We start from the raw sequence: 18,214 nt of genomic DNA, 5'->3' as shown, positions 1-18,214 counted from the left end.
ACCACAGGTCACACCCATAAATAAGTCCTCAATCTCTTAATCAGACCCCTAATCAGACCACAGTTCACACCCTTAAATCAGTCCTCAATCTCTTAATCAGACCACAGATTCAGAAATTAATTCAGACCCCAGACCAGACCGCAACAATAATTTATTCCCCAGACTCCTAAATTAATTTAGACCCTAGACCCCCTATATTAATCAGACGGCTAAACTTGACTCTGTTCCCCTTAATTAATCAGACCCCATATCAGACTAAAAAAAAATAAACAGGAATTTAGTTTCCTCTCCTTGCTTCTGCTTCATCTTGAATTGTGGGCCGGCAAACCTATTCTGATTCCAGCCAGCGTTAGAACATTGTATGCGCTGCAGCACACAACATCATGGCACTGGCCAGTGTTAGGAGCTTGTAGGCAACGCCACACAACATTCTGATGTTGGTCAGCATCAAAACCTTGTGTGCCAGGCCCTGAAGAGTCTGATGTGGCAGGGGGGTCTGGGTCTTGGTCGCAACAAAGGGGGCCCAAGGTGGGATTGACACTTTCTCTGGCCACTATATGACTTGTATATGTTTTGTTTTAGCTTTTCTCTCTCTATCTATCTATCTATCTATCTATCTATCTATCTATCTATCTATCTATCTATCTATCTATCTATCTATCTATCTACTACCGTTCAAAAGTTTGGGGTCACCCAGACAATTTTGTGTTTTCCATGAAAACTCACACTTATATTTATCAAATGAGTTGCAAAATGACTAGAAAATATAGTCAATACATTGACAAGTTTAGAAATAATGATTTTTATTTGAAATAATAATTTTCTCCTTCAAACTTTGCTTTTGTCAAAGAATGCTCCATTTGCAGCAATTACAGCATTGCAGACCTTTGGCATTCTAGCTGTTAATTTGCTGAGGTAATCGGGAGAAATTTCACCCCATGCTTCCAGAAGGCCCTCCCACAAGTTAGATTGGCTTGATGGGCACTTCTTGCGTACCATACGGTCAAGCTGCTCCCACAAAAGCTCTATGGGGTTGAGATCTGGTGACTGCGCTGGCCACTCCATTACAGATAGAATACCAGCTGCCTGCTTCTTCCCTAAATAGTTCTTGCATAATTTGGAGGTGTGCTTTGGGTCATTGTCCTGTTGTAGGATGAAATTGGCTCCAATCAAGCGCTGTCCACAGGGTATGGCATGGCATTGCAAAATGGAGTGATAGCCTTCCTTATACAAAATCCCTTTTACCTTGTACAAATCTCCCACTTTACCAGCACCAAAGCAACATCAGACCACACAGATGGCGTCAGACACTCTTCCAGCATCTTTTCAGTTGTTCTGCGTCTCACAAACACCTCAAACTTCGATTCGGCTGTCCATAACACTTTTTTCCAATCTTCCTCTGTCCAATGTCTGTGTGCTTTTGCCCATATTAATCTTTTCCTTTTATTAGCCAGTCTCAGATATGGCTTTTTCTTTGCCACTCTGCCCTGAAGGCCAGCATCCTGGAGTCGCCTCTTCACTGTAGACGTTGACACTGGCGTTTTGCGGGTACTATTTAATGAAGCTGCCAGTTGAGGACCTGCGAGGCGTCTATTTCTAAAACTAGAGACTCTAATGTACTTGTCTTGTTGCTCAGTTGTGCAGCGGGGCCTCCCACTTCTCTTTCTACTCTGGTTAGAGCCTGTTTGTGCTGTGCTCTGAAGGGAGTAGTAAACACCGTTGTAGGAAATCTTCAGTTTCTTGGCAATGTCTTGCATGGAATAGCCTTAATTTCTAAGAACAAGAATAGACTGTCGAGTTTCACATGAAAGTTCTCTTTTTCTAGCCATTTGGAAAGTTTAATCGAACCCACAAATGTAATGATCCAGATTCTCAACTAGCTCAAAGGAAGGTCAGTTTTATAGCTCCTCTAAACAGCAAAACTGTTTACAGCGGTGCTAACATCATTGCACAAGGGTTTTCAAGTGTTTTCTAATCATCCATTAGCCTTCTAACACAGTTATCAAACACAATGTACCATTAGAACACTGGAGTGAAGGTTGCACTTGCTGGAAATGGGCCTCTATACACCTATGTAGATATTGCATTAAAAACCAGACATTTGCAGCTAGAATAGTCATTTAGCACATTAACAGTGTATAGAGTGCATTTCTGATTAATTTAATGTTATCTTCATTGAAAAAAACTGTGCTTTTCTTTAAAATATAAGGAAATTTCTAAGTGACCCTAAACTTTTGAACGGTAGTGTGTGTATATATATGTATATATATATATATATATATATATATATATATATATATATATATATATATACACACAAGAATGGCAGCACTCCAGTAGATATTGGTGAAGAAGGTGGTCTGCAACGTTTCAGCTCACTCAATGGAGCCTTTCTCAAGCATTATCTATATATAAGCAGCAGCAATTTGAAGGACATCCTACATCAGTAATAATCAGTGTAGCTAAGAATCCAGCACTTAGGAGGCATATAACACTTACCAGAAGCTACTGCACATCCATGCATGGCTCTCCCTCTGATCCCTCATCCTGCCCCCTCCCTCTCCATAGACTTCTATGGGCAAGCTGTGGAGAGCCCCCCCCCCACTTTCTGCAGTCTGTCTCTTCCGCTCTGTAACTAGAGATGGATTTTGCTTGACAACATGGAGTCAACAGCAGATTTCAGGAAGGGAGACACCTAGTGGCAGTCATTTCACACAAAATTTGGATGTTTTGTCCATGCAAATTCTAACAGTTAGTAAATTGCAAAACTGATCTATATCAAGTATGCTATTAGATTAGCGTAAGTAGTTTGAAAAGTTAGTGTCCATTTTAAAGAAAGGGACAAAGATACTCGCTTCTACGACTTGAGATTCAATAGAAATCAATATAGCTGGCAGTCTCAAAACCAAATGTAGTCATATTGTTTTACACTTTGTGACGTGTACCCTGAACAGTTGTTTTTTAGATAATGAGTTTCACTTAATTTACACCGTCTTCTTCTTTGTAGAATCACTCTGTGGTGTGCTTTCCAAGCTCGGTTTTCAAGTGCATATAAAAAACGACCTTGAGAGAAATGAGATGCTTCAGACCATTAATTCATACAGAGAGAGAAACCATGAGGAGAACGACTGCTTTATATGTTGTGTTTTGTCACATGGCGACAATGGAATAATCTATGGTACAGATGGGCAAAGCGTGCCCATCAGCGATATTACGTTTTCTTTCAGCAGCTCCCAATGTTCTACATTGATCGGAAAGCCCAAACTGTTCTTTATCCAGGCATGTCAAGGTAAAGAACATCAGCAACCAGTCCCTCTACAAACAGATGCCTGCAGTGCTTCAGCTTCCAACAATTTTTCCAATTCAAACCTTATTCCAGATGAGCCAGATTTTCTGCTGGGAATGGCTACCACTTTGCATTATGTATCCTATAGAGATACAAATCATGGCTCCTGGTACATACAGTCCTTGTGTAAACAGCTACATGAAAGCTATCAAAGGTAACCTTTTACTGTGTTTTAAAAAAAAAATAGATGTATACTACTGTAAACTAAACTGTCATAAGAGTAAAAGCTGGCCATACACGAGATTGAATTTGTACGAAACCGCTAATTTTGGTGGGATCAGCCAATGAATGTGTAAAGAAGCAGCAGCATGACATCATAACTCAATCCCTTTTTCACCCAGGAGATAATCCGTAGCCAGAGGTGTGTAGCAGCAGCTTGTTTCCCTCCCCACATTGAAATAAACATGTATGCTCGGGCAAAGCTGTCACCCAAAGTCTATTTAATGTATGTGACTGGCATAAGGCATGCCTGTGTTCAGTATAATACCCATCTATTATGTGTATGGCTGGTGTAGGAAAATAATCCAGTTTCTCTTCTCTGTCGTGATCTTAGAAATCCTTATCTGATGCCAATAGCCCTTATAACTGCATGTCTGATGTTGTCTTGCCCACGCATCACATAGGGAGGTGTATCAAGATCACATTTAGCAGAAACAATAGTTCTATACATAATCATCTCACCCAACGATCTGAAAAAGGGACAACTCATGTGCCGTAAAGTGCCCCGCAGGAAAAAAAAATTAACATTAAACCACAACGCTCACTTCGCCCAATCACTGTTCATACGCACTCAGTTCCCTTTCTGCCCAACACAATATTATCCCACCAGAGTGCTCCCACATAGTATTGTGCCCTAGTAGTGTCCCCACAAAATACCATGATCGCCATAATGCCACCACACAGTATCCTGCCCTCATAGTGCCCCCACATAGTTTTCTGCCCCACAGTGCCCCTACACAGTAGAATTCCCCATAGTGCCCTACTAAACAATGTATAATGCCCCCATAGTGACCCTTACACAGTATAATGCTGTCCCACAGTATAATGCTCCCATACAGTATAATAGCCCCATTGTGCCGCGTACACACACTAGAATACCCCCATACTGCCTCCTAAAAATAAAATAAATATTCACCTAGCTCCGTTCCCATGGTAAATGTAGGAGATCCCTCAGAAGGTCATCCCTGCATTGCGCCCGCCTGTGCCAAGTCGCTCACGGCAGGGGTCACACAGTGAATGGTAGAGCAGGGAGCTGACGGCTCCTTGCTCCACCATTGTATTCATCTCTATCTGGTTCCTAAGGACGCAGATGCAGTTGAAACCAGGACATGCTGCCGGCCTCCCGGGACATAGGTCGGAATCCATAATTGTCAATTTTGAGATATTTTGGAGAGCCATAGATGCAGGTCCAATGCACAGGAGAGGCTGCAGATTGTACCCTCCAAACTCCAGCCCATTGAAGGGAGGAGCAAAAATGATTTGTTGGCTATAGCTTTTTATCATTTACAAAAGGTAGAGAGGAGATTCAGTGACAACCGTAGAATACAAAGTCCTGTGCAGATTAGCAGTTGTCACCCAGGGCATCCTTGTATTGTTGCTATGAAATGGCCCAGGCACATCCTGCCCAATATTTTTTTTATTTAGAAGCTTATCAGAAAAAACAGTGGCCTCAGACATTGTGATGACAGGTAAGAATTCATATGGGAAACTTTTTTTTTTACCAGAGCCTTCATTTAAGCTGTGGCCACAGCTTTCACAAAATGTATCGTCTGCATTACAAGCACCTGAAAACGACAGCCATCTTATTGAATGTGCAATACACACCCCATAATTCTTGTGCCTGTATTTAAAATGTGTTAAATGTCTTACTTTGGGCAGTGGTGGGACCTTGATCACCTGTCACATTGAAGGTTACGGAAACTAAAAAAAATTCAGGTTACCTTTATTTGTGTGGATGCCCGTTTTGACCAGCTGGGCAAATGACCTGCCATATAGTTGCTTCTAAAGGGAATGTATTATCAGAAAATTACATATTATTTAAATCAGGCTTTTATTATACACCTATAAAAAAAATTATTTTTTCTTTTTATGTTACTATCACCATAAAAAATATGATGACGCTTCCTGTTTTTGTAGCAGACTTGTCAGCTGTGCTGTACACATTGGGACGGTATGAGCAGAGTCATCTCATTATCATTAGAGAGCTGTACTGCAGGAAACTTAAATAAGGCCTCATGCACACGACCGTAAGGGTTTTTTTGTCAGCAAATTTGGATCCGTAATCATCAGCAAATCATCCGGAAATACGGGACGGTACCCGTAATTATGGTCCATAGTGCATCAGTATTTACGGATCCGCAAAAAACACAGGCAGGAATCTTGGGGAATCCCCTGGCGTTGCATAGCAACGCTTCCACAATTACGGACGGCTATGGATCCACCTCCAATTGCGGAAGCGCCCATAGATTTCTATGGGGAGTCTGTGCCGCAATTGCGGACAAAAATTGGACATGTTCTATATTTTGCGGATCATTTCTATGGCACGGACAAACATCTGTAAATATAATGAAAGGTGTCCGTGGCCAATAGAAATGAATGGATCCACAATTTGATCCGTAATTACGGGTCCGTAATTACGGATGAAAACTACAGTGGTGTGTATGGGGCCTAAAGTAGGATAGCAACATTATACACCATACAAATAGATACGGTGCTGCATGCATCTCCCCTGCCACCCCCAGGTCTCCGGCTGAGCTGGCTATACTTCATCACTTGCTGGATACTGAATCCATGACATTTCCCTATCAATTGACTCTTATTCTCTTCATCTGCCATAAAGCACAAACACCCTTTCCCATGGTCTGTACAGACAATGCAGGAAAGATGTCTCCAAAATGGTCACCCCAGGGATAAAGACTAAAATTTAATACATGAGTCAATCCCTTTAAGGCGAAATTCACACGAACGTGTGCGTTTTGCGCGCGCAAAAAACTGCTGCATTTTGCGCATGTGGCAGTTCCGTGTGGCATCAGTGTTTGGTGCGTGGCTGCGTGTTTTTTGCGCGTATGGCCTCATTATGACACGTGGTTTAAATGTTTAGAAACATAAATGGAGGACGTAGTTTTAGTATCCCCTTAATTTTGTCCACAACTGTAGCGCGAATCGCGCGTGGGACATGGAAGTGTGTCCGTGTGCCGTGCGCGATTTTCACGCACCCATTGACTTCAATGGGTGCGTGATGCGCGAAAAACTCTCAAATATAGGACATGTCGTGAATATTACGCAGTGGACACACTCTGCGTAAAAAACACTAAATGTCTGAACGGTCCCATTCACTTACATAGGTCCGTGCGACGCGCATGATTTTCACGCGCGTATCACGGACGTAAAATATGCTCGTGTAAATAAGGCCTAACTGTAGGTGAAACAGTAACATATTGCTCACAGACTATTGGACAAATAATGAAAAAGCAGCAAAGAAAGTGCAGATGAAACCTATTCCTTTTTGCCTCTTATGTTAATCATTTCAGCATTCTCATGTAAACAAGGGGTAAAGGGAATTTTATGATATTAGAAAAACAGTGCCACCCTTATGCATGTTTTAAATTAATTGAGCTTATCTGCAATACCAGACCCAGCCCATGGACAAGAGTGGCACTTTTTCGGGAAAGATGATTAGTCTTTTGTTTTTTCTTCCAAATCCTATTAACCTTTTTCAAGAAATGTCACATGATTTTCTATTTTTATATGTATTTTATGTGTGTATATATATATATATGTATATATATATATATATGTTTGTGTGTGTGTGTGTGTGTGTGTGTGTGTGTGTGTGTATGTTTGTGTATATTGACTTGAGTTTTTAATATAGTAAAGAACACAGAATACTAATTTGTAATCAATATTAAATTATCAGTTAAAGTAAAATTGTTACTGTTTTCTAGCCAAGAAGACATCATTTCAACCCTAACTAAAGTAAACCATGAATTGAGCCAAAAACAGGCTTACATGTTCAATGGAACACAGATGCCGCAGCCATGGACAACACTAACCAAGAAACTGGTCTTTCTTAATCATAATAATTGATTAATTTCTAAAAGAGCGGAATAGTTTTGGAATAGTGTTCTCGCAACTGCAGGATGGATGATCCTACCACTACTCAAGTCTTCACTATTTATACAGGTGACATTGTGGACCTTGGTAGATTACCTGCTCGTTTCCGCTAGTTATTAAGAGTTAGGAGTATTAATGAGAGTGGCACCATTTTGTTCATCTATGTTGACCAGGGAATAAACACTTTGTTGTCAGAGCTCATCTGGATTCAGTCAGGTCAGATAAATATGTGGCATCACATATGGGACCAATATTGCACAAGCACTATTATAATTGGCCCACAGATTGATACTGTGAAATTAGGGGTTAGCAGAAAGAGGGGCCTTCAAAGCTGCAGTACTAGCAGTTTCTCTATTTTGTCTCAATCCAGGTACTAAGAACATTGGGAAAAATTTATAATGGTCGTTACGCCAGTTTTCCGGCATTATAAAGTTGAAAGTTATGGCACATGTCACAGTTTGCGACATTTTGTCATTTTCCGTCCTTACACCATTTTTTGACAAAAAGTGGGTATTGCCTAGTGGAAGGGGCCCAACAAAATTACTGTAGTTTACATCAATTTATTTATAGATGTAAACAAACAGAGTCAAAATTGAGGCCCAAGAATATAAGTGCATAAATGCGTGAGCTGAACTCATTGAAGGGGCTGTCTTGGATTAAAAGCGTTGTCTCATTAGACATCCCTTTTCATATATGAGCCCTTTAAGATCAAGCCACAAGTCTGGCTCCTAGGTGATATGTAGTATTACATAGTGGTCATTCATCTGAATGGCCACCATGTTATCCAACATTTCACCTACAGCGGCCGCTGCAGGTGAAATGCCTGACTGGCTGTAGCTTCCCCCAGCTCAGAGTGGCTCTCCATTTGGGCCCATAGTAGGGGTTCCCAATGGGGGACCATTCTCTATGATGTCCGTATGCCCAAAAAAGGCCTATGGACAGAAGTTGTCATCATGAGACAACCCCTTTAAGTATAATTTTTGCATTGGCCATAAGTGATCATGTTACTAGAAATAAAAGTAGTGTCAGATCAATAGGGTGAAGCAGCCACATGATGCAATCACGTGGCCGCTGTACAGATCTGTGCAGTGTTTACATGCGACCTTGGTCAAATAAACGCAGCCAGACAGACAAGTTTTAGACAGTGTAAACTTAGACCAGGCAGTGAGAATATGCACCAAATTTATCACAGTAGTGCATAATAAATTTGGTGCATCTAGCTAGACTTGGCTTAATTTGTGACAAAATGTGCCAAATATCTGGTTTATAATTCCAAGCCAAGCTCCTTTTAAACCATGTCCCTTTAAATCTTTTTCCTTTTGTTCTAAAATGAAATGTGCTAACATGTTGCACATTTTTTGACACATTCGCAGATTTATTAGTACATCTGCCCAAGTAGGTCTAAAACAAGTTTCATATAACAGTTGCGGATTACATTTGGCAGAACCGTAGTGTCCTGCCAAATGTATGCCGCCCTAGATGTATGGAACTGAATGATTGACTATGATTAAAAAAACATGTAGTATATGTTTATTTTTGCGTATAGTTGTATTGACAAGCCTAGCATACTACAAATGTACACCAAAGTATACTGGCCAAACATTGCCAAAAGGACACTTGGGCTAATTAAAAGCTATGCGCACATTAGACATTTATGTCAGGAGATTTTCCCAGAGTATTTTCCAAACATTCACCCCGATCTAGGCTAGCCAGTTTGAGGTCCCACTAATCCAACCCTCATAGCCTCCTGGATGCCAGTGAGTTAGACTTGGAAGAGATAATTGGAGTAAAATCTGGATTTTCCATTATGAGTGTCGGATTTAAATTGTGAAATATTGTCGCAAATCCCTCTACTTATTACTGCTGTTGTATATATTGTTACGTATTTGACTTGAAAAAAATTAAATACAATGTGAAATAATTCTGTTTAATAAATAAACTTTATAAAGAGATGGAGATTGAGTATGTTACACAAAATAATTGGTTTGAGCCATTTGTGTCATTTCTGAGGTGGGAGTTCTTGGATCAATATGAATTTATAAAACATGCAAATAATAATTGTTGACAAATAGTACTTTCACTCTTGTGCTATCGGAGACTCGTGTTAAAGGGGAATTTTAGTTATAATGATCTCATGGCTTATAAGACTAAGCACTCAAAGACACATGACACATGACTCAGTTTTGCATCAATTTCATTGAGCCAAAAACGGAAGTGAATCCAAAAAAGATGGAAAGTATAAAGGAAAATATTATATGTCTCCTCCCTTTTGTATCCACTCTCGTGTTTGGTTAAAAAAAAGTATCAAAAGCCTTAATCACTTTCTAATATACTTCATAATTCAGTTCCTGACAGTTTTCAAGATATTTGCTGGCTGCAGTGAACGGAGAAATTCTAATTTACATCTAACAGACAAGGATGAAAAGCTTGATAAAAGGGTTGACCGCTTTTTAAAAATTGTAACAAATGTGTGGGAAACATGAATATAGGCTACGTACTAATATATACTTATTAATAGTTCTGTGCCATTTTCTGGGAAGCTACTGCTACACCCTTTGTTAGCAAAGCCATGCCTCTCGACTGCATGCTGCTTCCATTCAGAAAATGGCTGCAGATTGAGGGGCATGAGACGAAACACGTCCATAAGCCCCCTTCATTAACACACACTGTGCCTGTGCTAGTTTCCTATGCAGATGAAATGATTATACCCAGCTAGTAAACTTTTTTTTCTGCTATATAGAAAAGCGTAGTCTACTTCAGTTTTTTTATGCAGAGACATCCCGCAACAAAACTTATACTATGTGGTATACTTTCTTTTAACATGGGAGTCTATGGGACACATATGCCCATATAGTGGCATATGTCGTCCATAGGCTCCCAACCTATTTGTCTGATAGAAGGCTCAGACATGATGTGAACCAAGCCTTAGGCCCCATTCACATGACTGTAGAACTCGTCTGTAATTACGGACCGTAATTATGGAACCATTCACTTCTATTGCCCACGGACACCTTCCCATATATTTACGTGATGGTGTCTGGACCATGGAAAGCCTCCGCAAAAGATAGGACATGTCCTATATTTAGCTTTTTACGGATCCTTCTCCATTACTTTATATGGGAGCACGGCGCGCAAATGCGGGCAGCTGTCCGTGGCCAGCCGGCCCGTAATCACGGACCGTAATTACGGGCACGGTCGTATGCATGGGGCCTTACACAGACACTGCAGAATACACAGCACTTCTGCCTCCTCAGATTTGGATATCTCTTCTGGTGCTTAGTCTAATATTCTATAAACATCATGTAGACAACCCTAAATGAGGACAATGTATGCAGCTCATCTTTAGAGGCAGTTTAAACAGAGGCATAGATTGAAGCTCCTGGTCTCCAATGCAATATATATACAAGGCCTCCCTCACTCCTAACTTTCAAATCCCATCTACAGTGCTGCTTTTAGGCCCATTCAGGCACCAAGCCCCAGTTGCAACTGCAACGTCTCCATTCACTGTAGCTACTCCTCTTACTGCATCATACTCAGGAGCACTGGCGTAGCTATAGGGGTCGCAGCGGTCGCAATTGCGACCGGGCCCCGAAGCCAGGGGGGCCCACGGCCCCCCGCACCACATCAATAAAAAGTTACTATAGTAACTCGGGCCGCGGGCCCCTGTTACTATAGTAACATACTTTACTTACCTTCCTGGTTCCGGATCGCAGCGGAGGTCCTGAGGTCAGGCGCTGTGCGCAGCGCATGACGTCACCACGCTATGCGCCGCGCACAGCATCAAGACGACAGAACTCCCGCCGCGGCCGAAGAGGAAGGTAAGGTTTGCCCTGACTGGCGGGGACCGACTCCCGGGACCCGCCAATCAGCTGTTTTGAAGGGGCCGCAGCACTCGTACGAGAGCTGCTCCCCTTCATTCCGGTCACACTGTGAATCCGTGTCGGCGATTCACAGTGTGAGAGAGTAGTGAAATGAAGGGGAAGCAGCTCTCGTACGAGTGCTGCGGCCCCTTCAAAACAGCTGATTTGCGGGTCCCGGGCGACACATCAGCTATTGATGGCCTATCCTGTGGATAGGCCATCAATGTATAGGGACTGTACAACCCCTAAGCCTACGATGTAGCAGGCTTAGGGGGCCCATGAGACAGGATCACAGATTGTGTGATCCTGTCTGCTGGGCCCTGTATCTAAGCCAATCACATGGTAGGCTTAGATACATGGCCCATGTGTGATCTTGTCTGGTGGGCCCTGTATATAAGCCTACCACACTGTAGGCTTAGATACATGGCCCATGCGTGATCCTGTCTGCTGGGCCCTGTATCTAAGCCAATCACATGGTAGGCTTAGATACATGGCCCATGTGTGATCCTGTCTGCTGGGCCCTGTATCTAAGCCTACCACACTGTAGGTTTAGATACAGGGCCCCAGCACACAGTATTCTTATACTGTATAAGATTACTGTCTGCTGGACCCTGTATCTAAGCCTACGTTGTGGTAGGCTTAGATACAGGGTCCCACAGACAGTATCACACATGGGCCCTGTATCTAAGCCTAACACACGTGTTACTAATCATTTTTTGTGTGTTTTCTTACAGGTTCGGTCGTTGGACTACGTCGGATTCCAGGACTACTTCGATGACAGCTTTTTTTTTATTATCAATAAAATGGTTAATGAGGGCTGTGTGGGTTTTTTTTTTATTTCAATAAAATATTTTTTCTATGTCTTGTGTTTTTTTTTTAACTATATTACTACCGCCTTAGTAATGGCCGCCGGCTGATTGACAGCATCCATTGCTAAGGCGGGGCTTAGTGTTAGCCGGTGCAGAGGCTAACACTAACCCCCTTTATTACCCCGGTACCCACCGCCACCAGAGGTGCTGGGAAGAGCCGGGTACGATCCAGTACCCGACCATCTGTAGTGATGGTCGGCCACTGGGGTGGCCGCAGGCTGGTATTATCAGGAGGGGAAAGGCCAGATACAGTGACCCTTCCTACCCTGGTGATGCTAGGCTGCTGCTGCTTTATTGTATCTGGCTGGTTATGAAAAATGGGGGGGACCCCACGTCATTTAAAAAAAAAATAAAAAAAAAATTTGGAAAGAACGATGTGGGGTCGCCCCCAATTTTCATAACCAGCCAGATGCAACACAGCAGCAGCAGGCAGCATTACCAGGGTGGTAGGGGCCACTGTTTTTGGCCTCCCCCAGCCTAATACTACAAGCCTGCGGCCACCCCAGTGCCTGCCCGTCACTACAGATGGTCGGGTACTGGTTCGTACCCGGCTCTTCCCAGTACTCCTGGTGGCGGTGGGTACCGGGCTAATAATGGGGGTTAGTGTTAGCCTCTGCACCGGCTAACATTAAGCCCCGCCTTAGTAATGGAGTTTGTCAATCAGCCAGCGGCCATTACTAAGGCGGTGATAATAAAGTTTAAAAAGATACAAGCACATAGAAAAAATATTTTATTGAAATAAAAAAACAACCCTCATTAACCATTTTATTGAGAATAAAAAAAACGCCGTCATTGAAGTCCTCGTATCCGAAGTCCAACAACCGAACCTGTAAAAAAACACAAACACAAAAATAATCAGTAACACAAAGAAGCTAAATTATTATTCTTACCTATCCTGGGTCCAGCGCTGGAGACGCAATGTCAGCGAGCTGGGCCCTGTATCTAATCCAATCATGTGTGATACTGTCTGCTGAGCTGTGTATCTAATCCAATCATGTGTGATACTGTCTGCTGAGCTGTGTATCTAATCCAATCATGTGTGATACTGTCTGCTGGGCCCTGTATCTAAACATATCTTGTGTGATACTTTCTGCTGAGCTGTGTATCTAATCCTATCATGTGTGGTACTGTCTTCTGAGCCACTGTATCTAATCCTATCATGTGTGATACTGTCTGCTGAGCTGTGTATCTAATCCTATCATGTGTGATACTGTCTGCTCAGCCACTGTATCTAATCCTATCGTGTGTTACAGTCTGCTGGGCCACTGTATCTAATCCTATCATGTGTAATACTGCCTTCTGAGCCACTGTATCTAATCCTATCATGTGTGATACTGTCTGCTGGGCCACTGTATCTAATCCTATCATGTGTGATACTGCCTTCTGAGCCACTGTATCTAATCCTATCATGTGTGATACTGTCTGCTGAGCCACTGTATCTAATCCTATCATGTGTGATACTGCCTTCTGAGCCACTGTATCTAATCCTATCATGTGTGGTACTGTCTGCTGAGCCACTGTATCTAATCCTCATGTGTGATACTGTCTGCTGGGCCACTGTATCTAATCCTATAATGTGTGATACTGTCTGCTGAGCCACTGTATCTAATCCTATCATGTGTGATACTGTCTGCTGGGCCAATGTATCTAATCCTATCCATAGTTTATAGGGTCGTAGTGCTATAGATATGCTATGCTGTCTCCTATACACACTTTTTTTTGGGCGGACACATATGTATTGGGGCTATTTCCCTGACATTTTAAGCCCTGAGGGTATGTTCACACGGCAGCGTCCGTTACGGCTGAAATTACGGTGCTGTTTTCAGGAGAACACAGCACCGTAATTTCAGCCGTAATGGCATGTGCAGGCGTCTTTCGCTGCGTCCATTACGGACGTAATTGGAGCTGTTTTTCCATGGAAAACAGCTCCATTTACGTCTGAAGAAGTGACAGGCACTTCTTTCACGCGGGCGTCTTTTTTACATGCCGCCTTTTGACAGCGACGCGTAAAAAAAATGACCGTCGGCACAGAACATCGTAAGACCCGTTCAAATGAATGGGCAGATGTTTGCCAACGCTTTTGAGCCGCATTTTCGGACGTAATTCAATGCTAGAACGCCCGAATTATGTCCGTAAATAGGGTGTGTGAACCTAGCCTTAGTGATGCCCCGGCTGCTAGTTCTGCATTGTTGGGTTACTTAGGAGACCCAGCGATGCAGCTGAAAGCTGCGGACCGAAGGCCATGAGAAGTTTGCGGGGGGGGGGGGGGCCCAGTAAGAATTCTTGCATCGGGGCCCATGAGCCTTTAGCTACGCCCCTGCTCAGGAGTGGTTCTTGAGATCTGGTCTCAGTGACCAAATTTAAACTTTGTTCTCTAAGGCCTTATAGGCTCTAATCCTTATAAATTGTTAAGAATTGCCCTTTAATGCATTATTTAAAGAGCATATGGAAACCTATATGCATATATGTGATTCAAGTTTGTAAAAGAGAAGTGCATTTTATGTGAGTAGAGGTGGACAAAACGAAACAATTTTTAAAACGTCATTTTTATTGCAAGTTTTTTTCTGGGAGGAATATCGATCATATGTTGTTTTATGACATTTATAATTACAATTAATGCAATGTTTCAATCATTTCTTCTTTTCCATTTCTACCCATATTTATTCATTGCCAAACGATTCCATTCCATTGTCAACCCAACAAATTTGGGGGTAGCAAACTAAATATAAAAGATATGAATTTGTGGAATTGTTGTTTGTTTCAAAAATAGTCCTATTCTGTGATCTTAAGGGCAGATTCACACGAACGTGATTTGCGTCCGTGCAGCCCACATGGTTTTCACGCGGGTCGCACGGACCTATGCAAGTCTATGGGGCAGTGCAGACTGTCCGTGAGTTTTGTGCAGCGTGAGTCCGCTGCGAAAAACTCGCGACATGATCTATATTTCTGCGTCTTTCGCGCATCACGCACCCATTGAAGTCAATGGGTGCGCGAAAATCACGCATGCCCCACGGAAGCACTTCCGTGGGACAAGCGTTATTCGCGCAACAGCAGTAAAAGAATGAATGTAAACAGAAAAGCCCCACGTGCATTTCTGTTTACAAACATCCAAACGGAGTGTCATAATGATGGCGGCTGCGCGAAAAGCACGCAGCTGCGCATCCATATGAACAGGGCACACGGAGCTGTCAAGTGCGCTTTGCGCATGCAAAACGCAGCGTTTTTTGCGCAGGCAAAAACGTCACGTTCGTCTGAATCAGCCCTAAGAGTCAAACCAAACATTTTAGTAGTATATTTTTCGTTTATGGAGAGTATCACTGCACACAGCCTATAATTTGAAAAAGGAACTAATGACAAAAGATTTATACACAAAATATCAAACCCATTTGGGGCCTATTTACACAATGTGGTCATATCAGGGTTCTTTCCACGATTCTCACAAAGTTGTGGCGTAGTGTAAATACACTCTAGGGACTAGTAGCTCTAGATCAGTTTCTGTTAAGGACAGGTTGTGATAGTTCCATAAGAAGGTCCATGGGCTTCCACTCTAGATTCCAGCAGTGTTTTTGTTTCTTTGACTGAAAAGTTGTTCACTTTTAGTAATTAGTTTTCGCCTAAACAAATTGAAACAGGAGTGAGTAAAAGCAATACTGCAATATGATGTCTGAATTTGATGATTATATTGAAATTAGTTGTGCTTCCTAGTCTCTGCTGTCAAATAGCCTTTTAATGGGCGCGTGTTGTTGCGGGTAAAACGGCCCTTTCTCTGCAAAATCGTGCGGCCATAAAGGATGTATAAATGATGGGCCGCATGATTTTGAAGATAAAGGACAGTTTTACACACAACAAACGCGGCCATTAACAGGCTATTCGACAGCCACGCCGAGGATGGTGCTGGCACATTTGTTGGATGCATTACAGCAGGGTCAGTGCCACTCCGTGTGGCCTTACCCTTAGTTCCTACTCCTTTGGGAACCACTGACTAAGGCCCCATGCACACAAACGTAATTTTGCGGCCGCAATTCACCCGCAAATCTGCGGTTGAATTGCGGCCTCATTAATTTCAATGGGCCCATGCACAAGACCGTGGTTTCCACGGTCCAAGCAATGCCCGGGAGCCTGGACCACAAAAAGATAGAACATGTCTTATTACAGCAGTATTTTGTAGTCCAGGCTCGTTGAAACGAATGAACGCAGCAGTGTGCACGCACCGTGATTTGTGGGTGGTTGTGTGTTACACTCCACGGCCGTCCGAGCCACAGCTTGTGCACACCACTACGGTCGTGTGCGTGAGGCCTAACTCAGATGAATTGATTCCTCTCTATTTAACCCCCTAGCAACCATGTGTGTTTGTGCCTTAATGATCAAAACATTTTTACGTTTTTCCATCCTCACATTCACATTTTTTTCAATGTAGCTTTATGAGGGCTTGTTTTTTGCAATGGAACCATTTGGGGGTACGTAATTAATATATTGTTTAGCTTTCATTCATTTTTTGGGAAGGGAATGCAAAAAAATAAATAAAGATTAGCAATTCTGCCACTGTTTCTTTCAAGTTTTGTTTGCTTTTTACTGTGCGGTAAAAATAATGTGAACTTTATTCTACAGGTCAGTGAACTTTATTCTACAGGTCAGTACAAATGCGGTGATACCAAATATGTGAAGCTTTTTTCTATGTTTTAGTACTTTGGCACGATAAAATATGTTTTATTGAAAAAAGTCATTTTTGTGTCGCCTTATTCCGAGAGCCATAACTTTTAGATTTTCCACCAATGTAGCTGTGTGACAGCTTGTTTTTTGCGGGATGAGTTGTAGTTTTTATTAATATAATATTTGCGTACGTATAATTTGTTGACTCATTTTTATAAATGTTTAAAACACTCGTCATTCACCTTAGATATTGTACTCCCTATTGACTGGGATTAAACTGCCAGGATTGAAGTTAATTCCTATACCGGCAGTTGTGGCAGTAGCCCGGCTGTGCGGTCCTGTCAACGACCTAGTGGGTACAGTTGCAGTACCCACGAGATCCGAGTGACTGATACATCCGTGGTGATGTGAAATTTAGCACCCGCTCGTGACCGGTACATCGTTAATTGTTACAGGGTTAAAAAGAGCTACTTAAACAGTTGCAATGTGTATTATGCAGTGCTGTGTCCCAGTTGCTGCACAACATCACAATACACGCCTCAGGTGCTGTAGACCGGCTTTTTGTAAAGGATGAGAGCATTTCATAAAAATCAATGAATGCTGGACAGGTAGCGCCTGCCACCTTGTATTTTTATATAGTCATAAGTACCGAATTTTCATGGATTTTTTATGGAGCCTGTAGGCACCGATTATCTGGCGCCTGAGACTTCGCCCATCAAATGGGCCACACCTTGAATCATGTATGGCTTTAAAATGCTTGGCCTCTTACAAAATAAAGCAGTAAATTGTGGTGTGCTATTCACAGGACTACTGTTCCGATTGGTTAATCAAGCCCTGATGGTCATGATACTTCTCGTGACTATATTCTAAGAATATTAACACAGTAGGGGTACATTATTCCATATATAAAAGATAAACGTTTTACAATATGCTGTTACAGTAGAACAACAAGTTTGATGCTCACATTCAATAAGGCATTACATTGCATCAAAATCAACGCTTTTCTCGAGATCGACTAATAGTGGGGTGTTTTAATGAGTCTAAGCGGTTTGCCTGTCTTGGAATAAGTCTAAAGGCTGGAGCTGGCAGACCTGTTCTGTGAGGGCTCTGATCAATCATGTTCACTGAGTAGTTTCTGTGAAGTATGTCTGAGGTCACATAACCGATCATTCAGCTGTCAACATGTAAGAAGCTGCTAAATTAGACGATGCAAAGCCCTTAATAAATACTAAAAGGGTTGTCCAGAATCCAAATACATGGCTGGTTTCTTAGAGAAAAAAAGTCTACAAATCCACACCTGGCCATTGGTTTTGCCTGGTATTGCAGCTCAGCTCCAAGTGAATGGGGCTGAGCTGCAATACCACGCGTGGACAGAT

At 42.3% G+C, this 18,214-nt stretch overlaps 2 protein-coding genes across 2 annotated transcripts in view; one reads left to right on the top strand and one right to left on the bottom strand.

Annotated features, from left to right (window-relative positions):
- Positions 1 to 9,320, top strand: part of LOC142656585 (caspase-8-like) — a 44,548-nt gene extending 35,228 nt beyond the window's left edge. Inside the window, exons 7-8 of the mRNA XM_075831516.1 lie at positions 3,008 to 3,500; positions 7,291 to 9,320. Of these exons, the coding sequence (XP_075687631.1) occupies positions 3,008 to 3,500; positions 7,291 to 7,432 (635 nt within the window). The 3' untranslated portion in view covers positions 7,433 to 9,320. The remainder of the gene's footprint in view (positions 1 to 3,007; positions 3,501 to 7,290) is intronic.
- A 6,050-nt stretch (positions 9,321 to 15,370) lies between these two features.
- Positions 15,371 to 18,214, bottom strand: part of FLACC1 (flagellum associated containing coiled-coil domains 1) — a 55,559-nt gene continuing 52,715 nt past the window's right edge. Inside the window, exon 15 of the mRNA XM_075831214.1 lies at positions 15,371 to 15,802. Within this exon, the coding sequence (XP_075687329.1) occupies positions 15,736 to 15,802 (67 nt within the window). The 3' untranslated portion in view covers positions 15,371 to 15,735. The remainder of the gene's footprint in view (positions 15,803 to 18,214) is intronic.

This window comes from Rhinoderma darwinii, chromosome 6 (assembly GCF_050947455.1).
Source record: "Rhinoderma darwinii isolate aRhiDar2 chromosome 6, aRhiDar2.hap1, whole genome shotgun sequence".
Lineage (NCBI taxonomy): Eukaryota > Metazoa > Chordata > Amphibia > Anura > Rhinodermatidae > Rhinoderma > Rhinoderma darwinii.
This window is presented reverse-complemented; position numbering and strand designations above follow the sequence as displayed.